At 38.0% G+C, this 15,756-nt stretch overlaps 2 protein-coding genes across 3 annotated transcripts in view; one reads left to right on the forward strand and one right to left on the reverse strand.

Moving 5' to 3' along the window:
* The window catches only part of LOC115620194 (neural cell adhesion molecule 1), a 49,668-nt gene that overhangs the window by 24,719 nt on the left and 9,193 nt on the right, over nt 1-15,756 (forward strand). Inside the window, exons 1-2 of one of the 2 annotated variants that reach the window (XM_030513326.1) lie at nt 11,775-13,251; nt 15,513-15,668. Coding sequence is in view for 1 of the 2 variants with exons in the window: in XM_030513325.1 (XP_030369185.1) it covers nt 15,513-15,668 (156 nt within the window). In the remaining variant the exon portion in view is untranslated. Of the gene's footprint in view, nt 1-11,774; nt 13,252-15,512; nt 15,669-15,756 lie in introns of those variants that run through there. The other variant, XM_030513325.1, reaches the window with a different exon arrangement.
* On the reverse strand, nt 10,317-11,521 carry LOC115620195 (elongation of very long chain fatty acids protein F). Its single transcript, XM_030513328.1, has 2 exons — nt 10,999-11,521; nt 10,317-10,933 (listed from the first exon to the last, which is right to left on the reverse strand). Exons 1-2 carry the CDS (start codon nt 11,395-11,397, stop codon nt 10,475-10,477), a joined length of 858 nt encoding a protein of 285 aa, XP_030369188.1. The 5' UTR covers nt 11,398-11,521; the 3' UTR covers nt 10,317-10,474.

Below are 15,756 nucleotides of genomic sequence, written 5' to 3' on the forward strand. Positions count from 1 at the left end.
TGGCACAATAAAATAAAAATAATCAGCAGTGAAACGTATTTTGGAATTAAAATTTAAGCACACTTGCAAAATAATAATTAAATCAAAGTAAGCTAAAACTGCTATACTATACAAATATATATTTACTCATTATAACAATAATTAAAAGAGCCGAAAAAAAACTCTAAAGTATATAGAAGTCAAAATTGATTTAAGAAAATGTTGGGTTACATTTAAATTGAACGAATAAATAAAACATTAAATCAAAAATATATTTGGTTAACATTAAATAATATATGCTGTTAAGCTATATTGATATCGATCTAAATAAGTATTTAATGACTAGCCTAATAAATAAATAATTTTCATTTCATCAATATCGACACAATAACTATAATCTATAGTAACGATTTTTGCATTAAAGTTTAGAAAATTTAAATTTCAGAGTTATCCATTGGTTATAGAATTTGAACTAGTTCTTGAATGTTATGCTATATTGATATCGATCTAAATAAGTATTTAATGACTAGCCTAATACTTGTAACGCTAGGATAGAGCATACAAAATAAATAAATAAATAATATTCATTTCATAATCTTTAGTAACGATTTTTGCATTAAAGTTAAGAAAATTTAAATTTCAGAGTTATCCATTGGTAATAGAATTTGAACTAGTTCTTGAATACTAGATCAATCATAGTAGCGACAGCCTCTTCTGCACTGCGGGGCGTGTGCACATCTTTGGGATTTCGGTATTTATTTACGGTTTACACTTCTACACCAGAAAGTTTTTACCGTTAAGATAGTTGTACTGCTTTCTGTGCACTTACATACTAGTACACACACATACATACATACACACTGCACTTAAGTGAAATTTAAGTTAGGCATGAAGAGGGGCTGAAAGAAGCAATAGTGGGCGCATCACAGTGCGCTAAATTTAGGTTGGACTTTAAGTACACTTCGCCTGTGGCCTGCCTTTGGCATACTTAGTTAGTTAGTAAATGCGTTTATCCAGGCCCTCCTTAATGCACTTCAACTCGAAAATTGCACTCGTGCCGGTGCTAGTGACAGCGCATAATTGACTGCCACTTTTCGCTTCCAGTCTCACGCTCTGCGTGGTGGCGGAATCAACATCCGCATCAACACCTGCACACACACTTTGGCTGCTATTTCAGAAAAACCAGGCAAATGTCATTCAAACAGAGAATACTTTTTACCAACAAATTCCAACAAGCTGTGCGTTACGAGGTTCTGGCGCAGCTTTTCGACAATATGCAAATATTTAGCTTCTGATGCAGACCTTACTTACTGCTGCTGAGCCTGTCAAACCTTTTCGCCTGTCGATAGCGAATCCATTCATCTTTCTAACTGGCTCCACATATCAAAGCTGTCATTCATTTTAAGTTCTTACCTGCCTCGTCCTAGCTCGTCCTGGCCTTCCCTCCTAGTTCAGTGCATGCTGCAAACGAACCTGCTGGCGAAAGCTCATGTGTATGGGGCTGTCAGAGGTCCCACCGATGGCATATCTGCTTAGCATTGATGCACACACACACATACATACATATAAGAGCATGTACACACACACGTACATAGCATATACATACATATGTACATATGCAGGTGTGCATATCATTTGCATATTTGCGTTAGGCAGCTCACCACGCTCCTTCAATCAGCGCATTAAGTCTTAAAATGCAACGTAACTTTGTAAGTCAAATATTTTTTGTTTGCGCCATTTTCGTTTCCTATTGCACTTACGGGAATGCACGACGCGCTCCATCACATCGCCAGGACTTCCTGTGTACCATGCCGATTTAGCTCTCGCTCTGGTTGTTTGGTCCCGCAAGGACGGCTTCAGCTGAGCTACATTTTATTGAAGATTGAAATTGAGTTTTTGCCGAAGCACTGCCTACTGAGAATAATAGAGGAAACAAAACGGGGTCATGAGTGCTATATCAATAAGGTCCATGTAGAAAAGTAGTGTAGGCATGATTTTAAAAATCTGGAACTTTGGGGGGCGATATGTATGGGATAATAACAATAAGTGCCCTTTTCCAAGAAAAAAAAAAAAAAACGAACATTAATTCATATGATTATTTGTTCTAGTTTCTCTTTCGTTTTACTACTGATTTGAAAGCATGAATATGTAATTCAAACCTGCGATAATTCGAACCTCTCTAAAATTCCAAGTTGTCACGAGTTCCCTACAAAATCTCTTTACATTTCGAACTAAATCAATACATTTTTATGCACTTGGTAATTCGAACTAAAAAATCATTGTTATATAACAAAACGATACGTTAATTCGAACTCATCGGCGTCCAACAATCGACAATTCAAAGTTGCATAGAGAGAGAGAGGCGGAAAGATTGTATGTACATAAGTATATTTTGCGACAAGTTCAAACTTGTCAATTCCCAATGTCCCAATTCTCAAAAAACAAAGACACCATATGTACAGATATACAGACTTTCGCATGGACTCCTTTCCAATATATTCGCGCGTCTTAAACTTCCATTCCCTAAATTGTTAAAGTGTGCATGTAACTTTAACAATGAGATATGTATTTAAGCAACTACCCCTGGAATATCTCCTTCGCAAATCTGTGCCAACTTAGGCAGAGAGGAATGTGAAAGCTGTTGAAGCTGCCACAAGATTATCATAAATTATGGCCATCTCCTCCACCCTTACGAGTATATCAAACACTTTGTGAAGACATCGAGGCGCGTAACTGAGCGTGGTCATTTGATTTGCATTTTCATACATAATACGAATATAATGAGAAAACGTCACATAAAACTTGTGCTATTATACGTATAAATGAGTGTCACAAGCGAAAGAAGGCGCGACAGATTCTGTACAGTCTCCATACTATATTCTAGTTGTCAGCGTTCTGAGACGGACCGATCAGGGCTGAGATTGGCTCAGCAGACTTGGCGGACAGGCTCTCCGAACTATTGTGAATAATGGACGGCAAGCAGTGCCTGTGTGGTGCAGCCTGCGGTTGTTGGTGCTGTGCATGCTCTTATGGGCACTGCTGCCATTTTAGCTCTTTACCACCAGATCTGGCTTTTTTAAATACCAGTGCGAGAAAAACTCGAAAATAAAGGATTGCAGAAATTCTAGCTTTAAAAAAATGTATTGCGCCCTTTTTTAGATTTACTTTATTTTTCACCATTATCACCATTATCTTTGTCAAGACTCAAAATCACGAATATACATAAGTAGCGATAAACGATTTTCGATAATAAAATCCAATAAAATCACCTCGAGGCTTGAGCATCAGCAGTTTCTTTTATAAGTTTGTCTTCGCTGCGTTAAAAATTATGAATTAAAAATGTTTAACTCTAACTTGAATTTAATGGGAATTTTCTATTATTATTTCTACAAGAATCTCATATTATTATTGTAAATTATGAAATAAATAAAAACATTAAAACAGATATTTCCTTAAATGTAACCACGAAAATAATGTTTTTTAAATCAGCTTTTTAAAGCTTATTTTGCCTTGGATTTAGCTTTTTTAGCTTTATTTTTTTGACAATCTAGCTTGTTTTGCTCTAAAAATTATGGCAGCGCTGCTTATGGGTATCAACTCAATTAAACATCAAGCAGAGCCTTTACCATTGGTTTGATTACAGAAGCGTGGAAAACACACACACAAGTGTTTATATATGCACTTGTACATATATAATGAAAACTGTATACACATCATGTTTATACTACTATATACATGCTGATTTTATTTATTTCGTGGCTCAACTTAAAATTCCAATTGGCATGTATTTCAGTGCCAGCAGCATTCACCGCATATGTTAGTTTTTAAATTTGAAGTTTTCCAGCAGCACAGGAGACTAGTAGGTCGTGTTTATTGTGAACTACCAAAGATTTCAGGACATAAAGATGGCTATATATATCATTGTAATATAAGTTTGTATAAACGTAGCTGGTAATTTCTGTAATTAAATTAACTCGGTAATTAAAAGTTAATAAGCAAGCTGATCTCAATGTTCTTGCAAATTTTGGAGCTACTTCAAAATGGAAAGTCGTTGTCATATTTTCGAGTTCTAGATCTGAATCAAACCCTATTCCAATGCAAGCACAACCCAACCACAAATTCCTTGAAAATTAATTATATATTTAAACTTCCTACCCACAGCAAATTCTATAGTTTTTATAAAAGTGAACTTGTTGCTGAAACTATGGATGGATATTTTTAAATTACACTCTTTTAATCATATGCATATAAACTACATACATCAGAACTAACTGAACCGCATTTGCATTATTCATCATAATTATACAACAATACATACATACATAGGTATGTATTTGCAGTTATTCCTTTAATTTGAAATATGTGCGCCAGACATGCAAAGCTAATTTAGCTCCAGCAAAGTATACCCATATACCAACACGATATTCATTTGCATTACAGTGCAGGTTGTAGTGCTAACCATAGTTTTTAACGTGCTCCTTTGTTTTCGATTCAAGTATAAGATTACAAACGAATTTTTTATGCCAACTTTTCTGGTCGCTTGATGTGTATGCTTCATTTATCAAAGCAAAAAAAAGAAGAAAATTATGTTTTTTATGTTGTTGCGAAGGGGTTCAACTGTGGGAAGGCAGCTGCCTGCTGGGTGCGTGTGCTGCACGCAATAAATCTCTCGACTAGAGGGTGACACTCATCTATTAGGCAAACAGTTTTATACCCTGTACCCGTAGAAAAAAAGGGTATATTAGGTTTGTGTAAAGTATGTAACAGGCAGAAAGAAGCACCTCCGACTCCAGAAAATATATATATTCTTGATCAGCATGACGAGAGAAATCGATCTAGACATGTCAGTCCGTCCGTCTGTCCGTCCGTCTGTCCGTCCGTTCATCCGTATGTCTGGGTGGAACGCAAGAATCTCCAAAACTATAAAAGCTGGAGTAACCGAAGGACAAGTTTATTTTATATTTTGGAATTTCCCGCCACTTCCCTGCTACAGAATTTCGTCAATACTGTTCACATTTCAAAAGCTACATAAACCAAAGTTTGCACACGCTATATACTTGTATAGTTATCTACTTTTGTTTCATCCAATTTCATCCAATTCGGTCGATTCTAAGAAAAGTTAAAAGCGAACCAATTTCACTCCGGCATTACGTCCACAAGCTGCAGCATCAAGTTCGCTTTTCTTCTTCCTCTATTTGCTTCTGCTATGGGCGCATATAACTCAGTCTCGAAAGTTCGTCTGGGTACAGGGTATTTCACTGTCGGGCTTGCTCGACTGTAGCGTTCTCTCTTGTTTCGTTTTAGAGAAGACGAAGAAGAAAAATAAAAACCATCGGCCTGTTTTAATTTAAAATTTATTGTTCATTTGGTGTTTAATCATTCATTCACCATTCTCGTAACCAATTTTTTAATATAGACAAAGAATAAATGTCTCCTCCCTTTTCATTTGTTGATGTTAATCAACCCACTACAAGTATATTTATCTGTGCACTTTCAAGTTGAAGGGCTTTAAATGGTGACCAGGCTTGCGAACGCAACGGGCCTACATGCCAGCCAGTCTAGGTTAAAAAAATTAGCGTCTCCCATCCAAGGACATCTTTTATATAGTAAGTCTTATGTTTTAGTTATGCCATTACCAGCAACATTCTCATTACTAGCCCGTTTCCCTATGCACACCTTGGACATTGAAGCTGTCGCTGTCGGCATGTTTTGCCGCTTATAGCTCTCTCTATTTGTTTGTTTTTGTTTTGTTTATCTTGTTTGTTTTTTCTTGTTGTTTTCTCTTCGTTTTTTTTCGTTTTTTGTTTTTTGTTTGGCCGTCGCCCATCCTAAGTCAGTTGTGAAAAACAAAGGGCGCTTCGTTTGTCAACCTTAGGCCGGCTCGGTGAAGCTTGCTGGCCCAGCTGGGTTTTGTTTCTAACAAGAAACTTCAATATTGTCGTTTGTTGCCGCACAGTGTACAGCCAAATGGCAAAAAAGTAAACGCTTGAAAGCAAGCAGGCGTGCAAGACAAATATTAACCCTAGGCTATTCATTAAATAGTCCTTTGCTCATATGTTTTGCTTTTATTCTCTGCTCACCGTTTTTTCTGTGCGTCTTTTCATTAGAAGAAGAAGAAAGGGAAAAAAGTCCCCCCTTATACAAGTAGTATATAGTCGTAGTAGCAGTAGAATGTGCATCCAACACATCACTTCATCCAGCTCTCATCAGGCACTCGAAAAAGCTGGCTTGAAGCGCCCATTGTTTGGGCCATTCTCTATGATGTGCCTCCGGTTGACACGCCAGCAGCTAGATGGATGTTTGCGAGCAGGCAGTTATGAATATTTACGAGTGCATACACACATACATACACACGAGTTCGAGTGTGTGTGTGTGTGTGTGAGGCAGCCGCAATTTTCATCCTACAAGTAGCTGCCGCCAGTTTAGCAGCTTGTGCCTTTTTTGTTTGTTATCCTAACCGTGCAATTGTCTGGAGCGTCTCCAAACTACGAGCGAATTCAAATTTTCATTTAATTTTCAACATTCGCCTGCCTTATTATGTCTTGCTCGCAGTTTCCCGGCCCGATCCCACAAAAATTCTTATTGCAAGCTGTCAGCTGGCTGTTGGGAAAATTTTCACATTAAAAAGCTTAACGACGGCTCCTTTTGTTGTCATTGTTCCTCTTTGGTCGACACCCCCCGAGCAAGGCCATGTTGTTGGTGTTGTTGGTGTTGGTGTTGCTCTGCTCCTAATGTCCTTTGTTTGCTTGACGAAGTGACTTGCACGCATACTCGTAAAATACACCTGCTGTGGCAAAATGTCTTAATTGAACATATTAGCCGATATTACTTGTCTCTGGAGGTGATACTCGTATCGATTGGGGCTAACATTATACGAGTATGGTATGGCGGCGATAGCGTGCGTCTTAAATATACAATGATTTTTCATTTGGACAACTGGTGGCCGCCTTAGGCGTGTATGCGTACGAGTATGTCCTTCAAATGCAGGTATGTACAAGTACAAGCCCGAAACGCCTTCTTGCCAATTTATTTTACTGAGCTAGATATATCGCCAGAAATTTGTTACCAATTGCCACCTCAGATAGCCAGAACAGAACCAGTAGAAATTCGTACAGCAATCATTTGCACAAAGGCAAAAATGTGCCTTCGTCGAATTTCGTTTTAAGTACTAAAAATCCACCGGGGTAACTAATTCGAATGTTATCTCTGGCGGTGCAGCAACGACTATTTTATTCGTTCATTTCTTCGTCGCTTTTGACTTCCAATGGCATGAGATACGAAAAAATTTGTGCAAAGTTTTATCTTCCGGCAGTCATTCATTCAAGACTGTGCTGCCGCCACCAGAAGTCCATTGTTCTCGCGCATTATTTATCTATCGCAATTGTCTCGGGATGCAGATGCTAGCGCGACTCTTACCGTTCGCATGGAGTCGCATGGATGTCTCAATGTCAGCTCGGGGTGAGAAGTTGGTGGGGAAATCACACCGCTCCGCACCGCTCCACACCGTGCCGCTTTGCATTTCAATCTTGCTTCGGTGTTTTGCAAGATTTCGAAACCACCACCACCACCACCAGACCCCAGCACTCCACACCATTGGGCTGATAATGGGGACAGCAATCCCCTGCTCTGCCGAGTCTCAGGGGTGCGACTCTTTACGGCTAATGAGATAATACAGCACTTAAGATTTGATTATTCCCAAAGGGTAAAGGGTGCTATGAATCGTTCAGCAGAATGCTATAGTTATATATTATATTCTTAATCATAATGATTCCAGTGATTCCAAACATATCTATCCGTATAAATACATGGTGATTTATTTGCATACATGGTGATTATTTGACTTTATAAAGAACAAGCGTCCCACTCCTGCTTTGCACGGGTATTTAACAAAAATTTCAAAAATTATAAACTTTAAAACACCAAAAAGGAATTCAATTATAAACATAGATTGGATATTATCGGAGGATGATTTTTATCATTTTTATATATTTTCCTCCTATGTCGACCGTCATATGTTTGTTGAATTATTATTTTAATGATTTTTTTGTTCTTTTTTATAATTTATTGCTATTCTTTATTGAGTCAGAGTTGCTTTGTAAACGGTATTTGATGAAATATTATTGTGGCAGCAAACTAAATTGATTTTCAGAAGATCCGACCCGCGTTAGGCCAGCATACAGCAAAACATTCCTTTCGTATGTCGATCATTTAATATTTGAAGGTTTGGCCATGAGACTTTGTAATAAGTATTTAACGCGAATGAAGTTGTAACCGGAAATTGAAGCCGTTTAAATGGGATGGCCAGATAAGTTGGGGCCATCGGTATATAAGGTAGTCGACCAATTTCCTCCAATTCTTAATAAGCAGCCTCGTCCAATTGCACCTACTCAGGGGTCTTACATTTCTTAAAAGTATGATTGGAATCCCGAGTTTTAACTTCAATTTTTGTGTGCAATGAACTGTGTCTTCGGTGTTATTCAAGGTGTCGATCGATTTGTAATTTTTAATTTCCTTAATATTTAAAGTGACATAATGTTTCGAGGATGATTCTGAACTAACAGCATTCAGTTCTGGAATTTTTTATGTAATTTTGTTACACCTTGGGTTACATTATTGACGTTTTAGTAAGGATCCCAATTTTTTTTTGCAAATATAATATAGCCTATGTTAACCGGGGATAGTGTAGCTTCCCAACAGTGAAAGAATCCCTTAAATCGGTCCAGTAGTTTCGGAGCATATTCGATTCAAATAAACAAACAGACAAACAATCAAATCTTTCCTCTTCGTAATATTAATTATAGATAGACAAACGCCTGTCATCAGCAAAATATTATTTATTATTGAAAAACAAAATTTGTAATAGAAAAAAATTCCACAATGGTTCCTCTTAGTATTTAAAGTTATTTTACGCATTTCCCCAACAGCATTTTTCATCAACTGATTTGTCCGTCTGGCTGAATAAACAGAATGTGAATAGCATCCTCGATTTGTCAGCTGAGTGGTTCAGGATATTCGAATCCTATTTATACATCATATATTTACCACTTGAATATGTACATTCAGTTAAAAAGCACTGTACAAATAATTAAAAAAAAAAAAACATAGATATATGAAGAACTACTAATATAGTAGAGCGCATGAAGGAATTTGCCAAAGAATGCAAGTCATTGACAATACTGCTCCAGTTGCCAGAACTTTTTTAAAAGAAATTCAATTTTTCCTGGCTTTTTTCAAAATTGTTGTAAATCCGATTGCTTCGAGCTAAATAATATAGCAAGATGCCAACGGATCAATGAACCGATCTCCAACACCCGACAACACCAAGGACCAACTAGGTCTATGCGGAGAATATTTGAAGTGTTCGCGAATGTCAGTTTGAAGAAAATTAATTAATCAAGCATTTAAAGTCATTAGAAAATTGTTAACAGAACAATCTAGACAACGATACTAATTTCTGTAGCATCGTGAATGTTTCAAAGTTGATTTTTGGTTATTAATGACTAACTTTTTATTAAGCTGATTGATAGGCTAGATTTTGAAATGAAAGTACGACGCTGTTGTTGTTCAGCACAAATATGAAAACTTGCTTCTATTCGGACAACTCGTTTTCAAGTATTAACTAAAATGTTTGAAGAGAATGTGCCTGACCGCAGGTTGCCTATATATTTGTTGAAATCCCTAGAATCTGACAACGGCGGTCATAAAGTCCGCTTTTTTAATTAGAGTCACGAGTAAAATAAGCCAATTAGTAACAGTGTCGGAGTAATCCTTTTTTTTTTTTTTCGTTACTCTCCTGCTCATTTCCGCCCGAAGGCGCTGTATATTTAATTTCTTGCCTTATTTTCGTGGGATTTTGTCTGCGCTGGCGGCAAGTAATTTATTAAACAAGCAAATTATGTGGAAAATGAGAAAATTAAAAATTTGTGAATGTCTGTGGTGCTGCTCTGACTGAGTTCTAATTGTATTTTGAGAAGCTGCGAACTAAGTAACAAGTTGTGCGAATTTCATGGACATCCATTTTCCCTTCCCCTCTGCCCTTCCTTATTCGTTTTATTAATAAGTTAAGCTAGCTTTTAAAATTGCCAAAAACAGTATAGTGCTAAAGGGGAAACATGAAATGTGATTTACTCGAACACCCAAATAAAATCAATGCTTCTCTTGATGGATCATCTGATCCATAATCTGATTGATCTGTGGATAGACCATCGTTGAGTAGCCTTGACGTGTATGTTGTAAGTCTATACTCAATAGGTAATTACCACATCTGTTACTGTTTTCTAAACAGCCCCATTACGAAAACTCGTATACTGGAAATGTATATGCGCTGCAGCTTCGAGTTGATTTCAGAATTAAACGACCGGGATAATATTATTTGTCCGAATTTTTAGATAAGATCCATAACAAGTTATTCATTTGATTCATTTAGAGTTATGCAAATGTGGCATGAATGAATTTAATATTAGCGCTATTAGTACACGTGAGCCTATTTATCGGCTTAACTAAGCTTAGACTTTGACTCCGAAACATCCGGTCGGCCCGCCAGCTCCTGCTGCTTGCGCGGCTTGCGTATGTAAGTCTTGTAGTAGAAATCGGAGAACATTATAAGCATGAACGTGTTTTGGATCGTACCCATGAATGCGATGAGCATGGGATGGTTGCAGGGATTGCGGAAAATCACAAGCGTGAAGTGCAGGGCGAGGACGCCGAACTGGACTAGCTGGAGCTGAGTTATATGCCGTTTCCACCAGAGGGTCTGCTGCAGGGCGCCGATGGAAGAGGCAAAGTAGTAGGAGTACATGACAGTATGGACCAGAAGGTTAAGGACACCCAGCATTGAGGCATGTGAGCCTCCCAAAAACGTAATGTATATGAAGGAGGCAAAAGCCATTCCAGCATGATGATACACATGCAAGAAGCTGATCTGCGAGTTCTTCTTCCTTAGAACGATAAAGACCTAAAGAAATGGAAACAAGAAGATCTTAAGCCAGTCATAGTTGTTGACCTGCAGTGTTTACTGACCGTGTCAAACAAATCCAGGTATTTCAGTAAAAAATAGCCATACGTTGAATATAGTAGTCGCATCATCCAGGGCTGGGTGTTGGAATGATCTGCAACCTGGCAAAGTATACTATATTCTGACTGAAAGACACTGTAGTACAAGCCGTAAACGAATAAAATAGAATTAAACACCACTTGTATGACGTCATAGATTTGCATGACGAGCTTCAGCTCGAACGGCCTGCGATTCTGCATCCACTTGGGGCCATAATGCAGCACGAAGGCCAAATAAACGCCCACAACTGCCAGATTAGCCCCCAAATTTCCGACGAGTGGCAAATGCGCGACTCGGGGATCACTGTAACGATCAAACAATTCACGGGTCAGGCTATAAAAGTAAGCAATTATATTCGGCGCCATCGCGTCTCAGGATCCGCTCGAGTGGTTCTGGAGCTCGAATTCGCAACAATTTCCGCGACTGTGCGACTGTTTACACTTGAAGTAGGTCTGATGTCTTCTAAACTCAACTTTCGTTTCAATACTTTCAAGTGCATGGCCATTGTCCAATTAATACATCCACCGTATTCTATATGTTAATGACCGCTTAATGCGACGCACCACTCGATTCATTAACCTATGCAAATTGGCGGCTGTTTCGGCATTTGTGGAAGAGGTAGCGCCGGCACAGTCCACAATAATTAAAGGGCCTCATGCGGCAACGATAAGCGTATAGTGAGTGAAAAAAGCTGCCGCACACCAACAAAAAAAATGTGTTAAAGAATGTGAGAATTGTAACTAAATTAGATGAGGGGAGAACACTACTATTTTTTTTTTTTAATTTGATGGCTGTAAATCGGAGCATAGCTGACCAAATTTTAAATAAAATGCCTGAGACATTTACAATTTAGTTATTTCTGAGGCTTTCTTTTTTTTTTTTTTTGAATTGATAATATTCTTCAATATCTTTACTGCAGTATAATATATTGTTGGATTAATTAAGTAAATAAATAAATTAAATAAATTAAATAACAATGTTTAAGAAATGTACGTTTCATCAAAATTTAACTGGCGTCTTCTTTCGTCTGCTGACCAGTTACATCTCTGTTATCGGTTACTATCGATTATTGATTACTTAGCACTACTTAACTATTTGGTCAATGCCTAATTATTGTTAGTGAGTAGTCTGTATCGATTGCACAGAAAATGAACAAAGTTGTCCTTTCTCGGGCTTAGGAGAGGCTGATTATTCTAGCTCTTATACTTGCTGAGATCCTTGCGTTCATACAGACGGACAGATAGACAGACATACATGGCTATATCGACTCGTCTAGTCATACTGATCATACTTTGTGGGGTCTGCCACGCCTCGCACAAAAGTAATGTACCCTACGGGAACAGGGTATAATTAAAAGGCACAGCTGCCCCCGAAATTGTAGTTAATACACGTGTAGCCCTGAATTTGCAATCGGCAGACAATTTTTGTCAACAACATTTGTCGAGTACATGGAGCCAGTGGTGAATCGGAATGAAAAAATCTATTTTGAATGTTTATACTGTTTCGTATGCGCAAGTAGCTGGCAGACAAAAGGCACCTCTTTCGCAACATTCTGCTGTCTAGTTGCAATGAATTGAACGCACTTTAGTTTGCTTCTAGGAGTAGTAGTACAAGTAGTACCCATATGCATCTAAAAACGCTTATAAAGCATGCATTTTGCTATCGGGACCTCAAAACGCTGTGATGATAAGTCGCTGTCACAGTTGAGTGAAAAATTGCATTTTCCTCAACACTAGAGTGCCAGTCACTTGAAAGTCAAAAGCATTGGCAGCTTCAACAGAACATGTGCACGATTTATATTATATACTTAGAGGAGTGTGTGTCAGCTTCAGCGACAGGTTCTATACACGTATACCACATGCATATTCATATACTGTTTGAGTGAACTGTGCATATATACTTGTGACTTGTATGCAAGTGTCTCGCTCCACTGCTACTTCTTGCTGAAAGCTGATGGGATCTCGTCAAAAACTTATGACATATTGCTACCGGCTGGAAACTTGATGAATGCAACTTATGAGTATGTGAGGCGTACAACTCACTCATGTGTGTGAAGTGGGCGAAAAGCTCTCCCAGCTCCTACTACATAGTTGGAGAAGGGACTACAAACAGGGAGTTCGAACAGGAATGTGCGGAGCCAATGATGAGATCTAGATGAAATACTTCAGCTACGATCATAACGAACGGCCCTTAAAACACTCATAATATCCTTATCCAAGGTAACTGCATGAAAGTAATTTGGATTAAAATTATTGATTGGCGGCATTACTTATATACTGACACACACTCTCACACATCGGCCCTTGAACGTATATGTAGGAAGTAATCTATAGAGCTGCCATGGCCTTAAGCCTCAATGAAAAGGGGAAATCCCCATTGGCTGTCTCGACTGTGTGTGGTTTCCGCGACCTTGATGCTCGATGTTTTGGGTGTATCCTGATTGCTGTTGTTTCCAACAACTGCTGGCCAAAACAATCATTTGCATTTCTCTCACTACCTTGAAACATGACAATTACTGAGGAATGGCTCATTTGCACAAAAAAGCCATAATCACATGTCGGTCGACAGCCATTTTGCACTTACCTTGTGATGAAATATGCAATAATCGTATACGAGTATAGCCCATTACCGGAAAAGTGATGGCAACGATAATTATTACAAACACGTAAGAATGAAATACTTTCCCAGATTGTGGATACTTTGCCAAGCAAGTCAATAACTCTTCTCCACACGCAACTTCGACGTTTGTCTGACAGTCTGTAAAAGCTGCAGCATTTTGGGCTTAGTTGTGTATATAATTATGTAGGTGAGTGTGCATTCGAATTATAAAGCGAGCCCTATAGTACTCAGGAATGTCGTTTATACTATTTGTGTTACGTCAGTATTTGCCGAGCTTTGTGTACTACTTGTAATTAAAAAATAAATTAACCACTTAATGAATAATACAACACACAAAATATCGATTCAAAAACTATTTGCAATGTCTTTCCTAATTAAAGTTACAGTGCAGAAAAGTTTTCGCAATTAGATTCTTTAGATATATATACCCGATAGACGCATTCTTTCGGAAGCTAATTTGCGATGTTACGCAATGAATCCCAAATACTAATAATATGAATAATTAATCAGCCCAAGTGTTAAGGTGGTCATAAATACGTAGCAATGGAGCTATGGATCGATGGCTAACTAAACAGAAAGCAAAATCGATTCGGAAAAGTGCACAAGGGCTAAATTTTGATTAGCTCCAACGAACCATTCGCCAAAGCTACGAATAACTTATTGGCAAAAGTGCACTTTTTGAAAATCAATGTTCACGTTGAGTGGCGGGCAACGAAAATGAAAACAAGACAGGAATACCCTGTATACAATCCCACAAAAACAAAGAAAACAGTTTTTACATATTTTTTTAAACTAAATGAATTGAATAAAAGAAATATCACGTACATGTAGTCGTATAGTTTCAATAAAATACATGTACATCAATATTATGGCTATGGGAGTCTATGCGTTTCGTGGAACAACAACAACAACAACAGCTGCGGGCAGAGCACGGACAGAGCTTACACTTAGCTATGGAGCTATTGAAATTTACTAATCGCGGAGGAGAGAAAAAAAACACACCCTCGTCCTTCTCGGACCTAGGGGAAACTATATACCAAGTGGTCTTTTTCTAGCTTCTACATATACTGAGATCCTTGGAGATGCATCCTTCACCCTGTTAAATACTTTGCAGACACCTAATATGCCCTTTTTATCCTTCGGTTTCAGGGTAATATCTTCACCTATATGTTAACATACACTTCGGAAAAAGGTTTATTATATTCAAATTTAAAAAAGATTCTATGTTAAGCCAAACTTGAAAAACCGACAAAAATCATTTCTTTGTTTGTAGTTTGTGTTTTTGGACTGAATTGAAAAACTCAAATTCCCACAAAGCGTTCATTCAGTTTGTCAACCTTGAGGTTAGGAAACCTTTGGTGTTGTTTTTATTTAAATTAATAAATATAAATTCAAACTTGAATGCCGGTTATTACAGCCTGTAAAGGCCTATTTGTCATAATGTCAAGTGTAATCGTTTAATCTCTGCCCACACTTGCTGTTGTTGTTGTTGTTGCTCGCACAAACCCTACGTCAGGATCGGTTCAGAATTAATTGCTTTTGGGATCCCTGCCTGCTCAAGCAGACTCCAGCTTGTAACTCCTCCGCCGCAGAGCGATTTACAAATGGTTTGCCCTTTTAGGTCGTCCTAATTTCTCAAGCATTTATTACTTTTATGTAATTGATTTGGAATATTTCCATTTCCTTTTTTTGTTTTTCTGGTAAAAAGCTTTATTTTGACTTTTGTATTGATTCGATCGATGTCTGCACCAAGTGCTTGTCGACTTCCTAAATAAATAAATAAAAACACACACATATGCATTGACCAAATAGTTCAGTGAAAAATATGATGTATAAATAATTGCTTCCCATTATTTTCCAGGTGGCAACAGTCGGTCGCTCAGCAACGTGCAACAAACAGCAGCTGCTTCGTCTGCCTCTCTAACAGCACCACAGCCCCGATTCCTGTCACGTGGACACACATATCGGGCGGTTGTCGGCGATACTCTGGTCCTGCCCTGCCAGGTGGAAAATTTGGGTACGTGCATAATTTGATTAATGGGACTACGTTCTCAATATGAGGAGCCCATAAAATATTAACACCAAAAATTATGTGTATTTCGCAA

Source organism: Scaptodrosophila lebanonensis, unplaced genomic scaffold, assembly GCF_003285725.1.
Source record: "Scaptodrosophila lebanonensis strain 11010-0011.00,11010-0021.00 unplaced genomic scaffold, SlebRS2 tig00000024-arrow-pilon, whole genome shotgun sequence".
Lineage (NCBI taxonomy): Eukaryota > Metazoa > Arthropoda > Insecta > Diptera > Drosophilidae > Scaptodrosophila > Scaptodrosophila lebanonensis.